We start from the raw sequence: 7955 nt of genomic DNA, 5'->3' as shown, positions 1-7955 counted from the left end.
ACAAAAATTATACATTTTAATATAAAGTTAATGTCCTAACAAAGTTTAGGAGTTTATAAATAATTATAAAATCAAATAGAAAAAGATAAAGTCTTTACTTTCACATATAATTTTAATAAATTAAGAAAAGAAATGGTCACGTATTGAAAATCGCCACATTTTCTGTGCATTGTCTTATCGCGTCTTATCGGTATCGATTAAGTCAATGAACTTTCTAAAATTAATCGAGTGCTTCTAAATTAGCAGTTTCTAAATTCGGAGCATTGATACTTTTTCCTGCGATCGAAAAATCGATCGCATTCCTTATTAGCAATTAATGAAATCTTTCCCGTCTCACTATATCTTATTACCGTTTACGTAGCGAATCTAATCGCTTTCTCACGCAAGATAATCGTTCTGTCGACGTTTTGTATCCGTAATTAAAAATATTTAATAAAATTTTTTGAATTTAAACTATTGAATCAATAAAAAGATCTTTTCAAAATTTCAAGATGTTATGTAATACGTACTTAGAATCTTGCATTTTAGAAAAAAAAAGGAAAAAATGATAATTCCATGCATACGTATAATTATTTATAACGTATAATGACAATCAAAAGGACATGTGATGAGGCAGCATGCGATGTAATTTATTCATGTATTTATTCATATATATGTATATTTACCACGTGAACGTCCTTCACACGTAAATCCTGTCTGAGGTAATGTTGTGTAGGCGGGATAGTCGACGCCTGGCTCACCCGGCACATTTTTTCTGATGTCAGATAGGTCTGAAAAATACAAGCAGATTCATCTCTTCAGATAGTAAAGACCAAATTGCCCATCTAGAAACTATTTTTAACATAACGAGCTGTCTAGAGAATTAATGAGAACTGACTACTTCTTTATAATTTATAATTGTCGTTTACATAATTTTTCATAACATATGAATTTTCTGCTTTTTGAAAATTACTTATAAATTTACCAGAAAAATGCATGTATAAAGATCGCAAACAATTAAATATCTTTAATTTACAACCATCATATATTTCTCATTAAATAATATAATAAGATCGATAATTAGAGCGACATTTCTATTTGAATGGCGATAATCAAGTACATATATAATTGCTTACACGTACAATTAAAAAGAAGAGAAAAAGAGATGTCGTTAAATACCGAGTAGATACAGAGTTCCCTATCGATCGTCAATTATTGACCAAGGTCATAGAAAATAGGCCGCGATAATCGTGTCTATGATATTTAAATCTTTGCCTGTTGTGTGGTCGAATAGATAATGTCTTCTAACTGGCATCCATATAATCAGCAAGATTTTACATGACCTATTCGACTCTCACCTTTCATAGAAATATTATACCCCGCCTTTCCCATGAGTGATAATCCACTTGCTTGAACGATTAATACATACTTATTCACGCATGCATCTATCTGTATTTATGATTGTGGTTAAAAAGATGTTTGCAGTGTCATTTGAGTATGTATCTGAGCATAACGAGAGGATAGTTTTTACGAGAGTAATAGAATAAATTAAAGTTTTAAAAAAACTACAGTTATAATAAAATGAAGTTTGAACTCATAATTTCCATAAAATTATGTCATCAAGAAGTATCGTGTAATTATCAGAGATGCGTCAACATCGACTTTCATCACTGAACGTAGGTTTAGTTTAAAGATAACTATTCCTACGCCTCACAAATATGTGTATGTACAAAGAAAATAATTACGAAATATAAAAGTGAATAACGCAGTGTCCACATCTTGATGTTAACTGCGAAATTTCATTGCCTATTAAAGGATAGCCAGAAAGATAAGCGAGAATAAGAAAAATGAAAGATCAAAGAATATAATTTCGTAATTTTCAAAGGTTACAGATTTACAAGATCCAAGGATACTTAAAGATACATGTTGAAGGATCCCAAAATCGTAAGATTGATGATTCCTACACTTCATGGATAGAAATCGATCCGCGATGGAGAATGATAAATAACCGCTCACCTGTCATATAATCGTATGGATCGTATTCGCCGCCCGCGGATCCGTAACTGTCGAATGCTCCGTCCTCGTTCGGATCGAAGTACTTCCTGTAATAGGTAAACGATTTAATCAATTCGCAACGTAATCAAGTGTACGGAAGATGCCGCTTATTGTTAGCGGGAACGTACCTTCCTCTAGTTCCGTCAATCGCTCTGCGTGACAGGAAGCTCCTCCGCGGAATTTCATGTTCAAGACTTCGCTCGACCGTGTTGTACAAGACTGCCGTCACGAGACCTACATAGAGAGTATCCTTAGATCATTCGCGGAAGAGAGTGCTTGAATGAATATTATAGATTGTGCAACGGAGTCATTGAAATGTCCAAGATCTTAAGACTTATGCGTGACGATTCGTATTTAAAATATTAATAAAAAAATTGAAAATTATTACACATTAATATGTGTAACTTGTGCTTACTGCTCATTCTAAAATATATAGATGTAAAATATTTATTTTATATATATCCAAATATATAATTATATATTATTTAATATTGTTAAAAATTTAAATAATTTAAATAATCAAAATAAAATAAATTAAATTAATTATAAGTGCGTTAAAAACAATATATTTTTTTACAGCAAAAGAAAGTATTTCAAAACTAAATTCTACTTAAATTTTTGCTGACAAATAAGAAAAGATATCTTGATGTTTCTGGTTTTTATCTGTGTGTTAAGCCTGCGAGTTTTGATTGCTTGAGAATACATAATGTTGGAGAAGCGCGCGATTGCACTGATCATTGTAAATATCGCTCGATTTGGATTTCGTAATCGAACGAGCGTGGCGTGAAAGGTCGCTCGGGACATCAGAGACCGTCTCCACTGTTGTACTTTTGAGGCCACGCTAAAATTCGATTCGCGCTTTACAATCGATTAGACAAGGTAAGCCCGTAATCCACGATTGACCATAAACGATTATTGTCATCACGACTAAATACATCGGCTCAGCAGTTGATCCCAAAAAACCCGAGACTTCCACGATAGTAACCACGATCGGTCTCTCTGCTCGCGACAATCTCTATCGCGGCAAACAAGTTTGATTCTATCTCGTAATTCATATTTAGGCTTAGAATGATGCTGAGCGGTGCATCGGACGATGTCATTATCACAGACGCGATAATTTCGCGTTTCTCGCAACTCGGTAAAATCGAATTTTCCCTGAAAAGGTAATGCGGTAGATGCACCTCAAAGAGCGCAACTCAAGATATAATTATTGTTACATTATGTAATACGATTACATGATTATATAATGTTATTTAATATTACGCAATGCAATACGATAAGTATGATTCGTGGGCTCTCGCTGACCGTTCGAACGGTCAGCGATGAGAAGATGGTGAAGTCATATTTTCTCGACTGTATAAACGCGCTATTTTATCCTCTATTAAATTTTCTTTTCGGATTAAACGCGGATAAAAACTCGATGCCGAAAGAATTAAAAAGTTAATTGCCAAATCTATTCGATCGAAACTAGCTTTGTTAGAATTATTTGTCCCAAAAAATTGTAATATCAAACATATAAAAATGCTAAATATTATTAAAAATTTTTTCATTGTTTTGCAATCATTAATTTTTTTCTTCTTCGATAATATGTAAAGAAGTCAAAATGTTTGCTGTGTAATTGTATGTGTACGAGTTGTAACGCATAGCTCAAATAATGCACTATTATATGCCTGTCATAAAACTATCAAGGATTCAATGTCTATAATTTTGTTGTTATTACTCATAACAGTCAGCAATACGTGAAATCTTTTGAAAGGCCGACAATCCAGTGATGTTCTTGAATATACGTGCTCTCCCATTGTGTCTGCCATTTTCAGCGTCATCAATGACATTAAAAAGACGCAAAGGCCATGTAGAGAATGAGCATGACAAAGACCGGTGGTCGTGATAGAGCTTGCTGCTCTCCTGGTGTTACAAATCGCTCGATTTGCGAGAAGTCGACCGTAATTATTTCCCGTTCGACTAATCGCGCAATTAGCGGCCAGATGATCCGAAAAAGGTGCCTGCGCGACCTTCTGTAAGAGAATATATCGAGATGCGGCAAAAGGAGCCGAGTAATTAGCGACATCAATTTCCGAAGGCAAAAGTGCTTATTTGAACGTTTTTTTATTAATCCCGCGTCATTCGAGACAAATCGAATTTCATAAATTAGTATTTAAACTAGCTATTCCGAATAATCGATTTTACAGATCGCTGATAATATTTATTGGTTATCTGTAAAATATATAGACTTTGGAACTTCGACACAGAATAAGACAGAAAGGATATATGTAGCGATAAAATTTTATAATTTTTACTTTTAAATATCTTGAAATTAAAATTAATTATTACAAATTTAATTTTGTTATTTATTTACATCTCTACATCTTAATTCATCGAAATATTAGTAAAAGCAAAAGTATATAATTATAATCAGATTGTACTATGTCAATATTTCAGTAAAGATATCACAATTGCAAATTGATTTTTTGAATATAATTTTAAAAATACTCGAGGTCGGTAAATCTGCATAAACTCGAGGATACAAAAATCTCATTTGACGGCTCAGCGAATCCATGTGATATTATTGCCATCTGTCACGAGCTACACGTTCAATAGCATTAAATCAAAATGCCAACGTATTTCATGCACAGGCAATAAAATTGTTCACGGTAATTACCGCGATTTACACGGCACATTTGCAAATGGACGTGCGTCGGATTGTCGAAATCGTGACAAAAAAAATATGTAAGAATTCTGATGTGCAAGGCTTTGGAATACCTACGTCGTAAACTGATCCACTTTATGAACATATTATCTTAGCGATGTGTTCTCTTACCAATATTGCGTAAACGTCATCTCGAGTTTACGTGAATGGACCGTCTGTCGCGGCGAACGTAGATGAGTGGTCTCCTTAATTATAATGCGCGCGCCGGTGATTGATTAAGGCTGCTACTGGCGAGAACGCGCGAAGCAGCTCGAGAGATCGAGCGTTACATAATGTACGCGTATATTACGAATAGAGGAAGTGAAGAAGCATTTAAAATCTTTGTATAAATTGTACCATAAATATCATATGAGATTTTAGTTCTATCTCACGATTAATTAAAGGTCACGCTGAATATCTGATATATCTATATTTACAGCAACGATAATTTATTTTATCATTGTATATATAAATGTTATTTAAAATTTTAAAGAGTAAGAACTAAAGTAAAATACATCTAATAATATAATAAGAACAAAATCAAAATCTTTGGTTTTGGCCACTAATTTAAATACGTCATTAAAATTATGTACTTACAGAAACTATCACGAAAGCAATTGTTTCTTACCTTTTTCTTCGATCCAATATAATCCAATATAATCATCGAATGGTAAATTATAGCATTTATATATAATAATATATCACACATAATTAACGTTTAATAATCAACATTATACCAGTTGACAAAGTACTCAATAAATTATCGGGTAGAAGATTCTGTTTGATGACTAAAATAACCACCTCTATCTCCGAATTAAAATTCATGAATACGGGATACATCTAGAATGTTGAAAGAGTAAAATTGTTTTACGTCATAACCGTCTCATGTCATATGATCGCGATCGCCGGAAATTTTAGCGAGTTCGTGAGTCATTGCCCGATATCGAGTCATCGAGTTCCCATCGACATAACTAAAACTCACAATCCCCGGTGAGCGCTTTCGTTACCTCCCCGTTGCCGGCGTTTCTTGTATTCTTAATATTTAAATGGCCGTAATGATCTGGGGTGGGTCATGTATTCGGGCCAACAACAGGTTATATTAGAGTGTAAATTCAGTTTTTATGCGTATATACTGGAAGAAGAGAAGAGAGAGAAGGAAGGAATTTTTGTTGGGAGGTGGTAGGAAAGAAAAAATGGGAAAGCGCAGAGGCCAGGGTTGAGTCGGGAATCGAACCCGAGATCTCCGGGATGTGAGTCAGGCGCGCTACACACTGAGCCACCGGAGGCCCCGTTGCCGGCGTTTAAATCTGCGATCTCCGGCGTGTGACATTACCATCGTTGAGAAATTATTCAATCTTGATCGATAAAAAAAGATCAGCATTCGATTAACATACATAGCTCGTCTTATCTGCCTGCGGCCATAAACTAACACGGGATCAAAATAAACGAACATAGTGGAAGGGTGAAGAGGATTTCGCATCACTATCACTCGCCGACCAGCGCACAACAGATCGATTTTGTGGGAGCCCATTCGAATACAGACTCCCCCACACACGTGGACACTTACACAGAATGGACAGGCTAATTTTTGGCATTTTGTCGCGGCAGACGGGGGCTCCGATTACGCTCGTCCACCGTGAGAAGCAACGGCGGATGCACTGCGCACCTTCGACGCGGTCCCTTCGACTCGACTCTGACTCTCGACTCTTCCTCTCGACGGGGACCCGTCGCGTCTCCTCGCCGGCCGGCGCGGTAGGGATCCCATGAGATCGTGGGACCTCTTACCTTTCTTCTTCTCGCGGGGGCCTCTCACCTGCGCCTATCTACGGGCCATCCCTCGCGCGAAAAGGAATTCCGCGCGAGTCGCGCCTTTCGCCGGAATCTCTCCAGTACGCTCAAGGAGAGGATCCAGTTCCTACGCTTCAAAGGCGGACGAATAAACGATCCCGGTGATTGATGCAAATTAGATTTTCTCTGTCGCCAGGTAGTCGAATATATACACAACATGTCATTTAAAGTCACGACTGCTGGTTAAGGATTGAGAGAGTACTCGAAAAGATATATATCTAGTTATACTTCAATTCTCAAATCCCGTTCGTTGTCATTAGTCGAAAATCTATTAGCCGGGTATTTAGTACCCGTCCATCGTTACTCGAAATTAAAAATAATAAATTTAATTGTCCGGATAAAACTTTCATTGCGTTACGCGGTTCATAAATATTTATTTATCTTGAAGTCGTCGATGTTCCTGGATATAGAAAGCGAAGTTACATTGCATGAAGGCTTAAAATCGATATGTGCACGTGGAAAGCTACGTGTAATTGAAATAAGGCAACACGTTATATAAGTTCGATGACATTGCCTCGATTCGCGTACACATGTGACCGTTTTCGCCTTTTGCATAACCGGCCATCTTGTCTCTCCCACTTTCGGCTTTCCTCTTAGAACCGCGACTGCAATAAGTCATACACACGCGCTATTTTCACCCGGTGCGTGCGATTTTTCGAGGCCGCGGGGGGGTCGCCTCTCGCTCATACATATTAGTTAACGGTAGCGATCGGTATCTTAATTAAGCGAACGCTTGCGTGGCCCTCGCCTAAAGCGCGCTGAAGCTTTTTTGTTTAATTAAATTTTTTACGACTGGAAGGAGGGGCGCTTCTTACGTAGCAAACCTCAGGCGCTAAAATTAGAGTATACATTTCGTCGACACGTGCGGAATTACACACAGAAAAATATTATTCTATTGCTAAGTAAAATGATTACTCACAAATATTTACTTGTATATAGTATATATTTTTCTGTGTGTACGTATGCAGGGCATTGCGGAGAGTCTAACAGATATACAAGATACATAGACTATCCCTTGGGTTTTAATGTTAATGACAGATATTTGATGCTTAAACCAGGCATCAAGCGCATTTATAACGCGTGTTCTATAAAAATATTTAAATCTAATATATATTTTTCCATACACACCAGGTAAATAATAGAAAATGTTCTTATTATATAATTTATACTTATATTAAATATATTTTTGCGTCACATTATTTTTTCTTGTTAATTTATTATCGAATACTTTATATCGGATTATATATGTGTGATGCTTATTTTACTCGATAAAATAATCGATACTATTGGAAAATTAGTGTTTTCTTGTTAAAAAATATACCAGTTAAAATTTTTGTGTTAAATATTTAACACATTTATGTGTTAATTTAACATATTGCTATTGTGT

The 7955-nt window shown here is 35.9% G+C and overlaps 1 protein-coding gene across 1 annotated transcript; it reads right to left on the bottom strand.

The window, feature by feature from the left end:
* Positions 1-645: 645 nt before the first annotated feature.
* On the bottom strand, positions 646-6380 carry LOC115236487. The gene is made up of 4 exons (XM_029808975.1): positions 6288-6380; positions 2163-2268; positions 1996-2081; positions 646-770 (listed from the first exon to the last, which is right to left on the bottom strand). The coding sequence occupies exons 1-4, from the start codon at positions 6313-6315 to the stop codon at positions 646-648; spliced, it is 345 nt and encodes a 114-aa protein (XP_029664835.1). The 5' UTR covers positions 6316-6380.
* Between the last annotated feature and the right edge of the window lie 1575 nt (positions 6381-7955).

This window comes from Formica exsecta, unplaced genomic scaffold, assembly GCF_003651465.1.
Source record: "Formica exsecta isolate Colony F162 unplaced genomic scaffold, ASM365146v1 scaffold25, whole genome shotgun sequence".
Classification (NCBI taxonomy): Eukaryota; Metazoa; Arthropoda; class Insecta; order Hymenoptera; family Formicidae; genus Formica; species Formica exsecta.
The sequence above is the reverse complement of the archived record's forward strand: the minus strand, read 5'-3'. Positions and strand labels throughout refer to the sequence as shown.

What these genes read in the sequence shown, in the direction of transcription:
- LOC115236487 (XM_029808975.1), bottom strand. Translation starts at nt 6,315, where the DNA reads ATGCCAAAAATTAGCCTGTCCATTCTGT. An exon ending in AATTAGCCTGTCCATTCTGT is followed by an intron (nt 2,269 to 6,287) that starts GTAAGTGTCCAC and finishes CTCTCTATGTAG; the next exon opens with GTCTCGTGACGGCAGTCTTG. An exon ending in TCCATACGATTATATGACAG is followed by an intron (nt 771 to 1,995) that starts GTGAGCGGTTAT and finishes TGTATTTTTCAG; the next exon opens with ACCTATCTGACATCAGAAAA.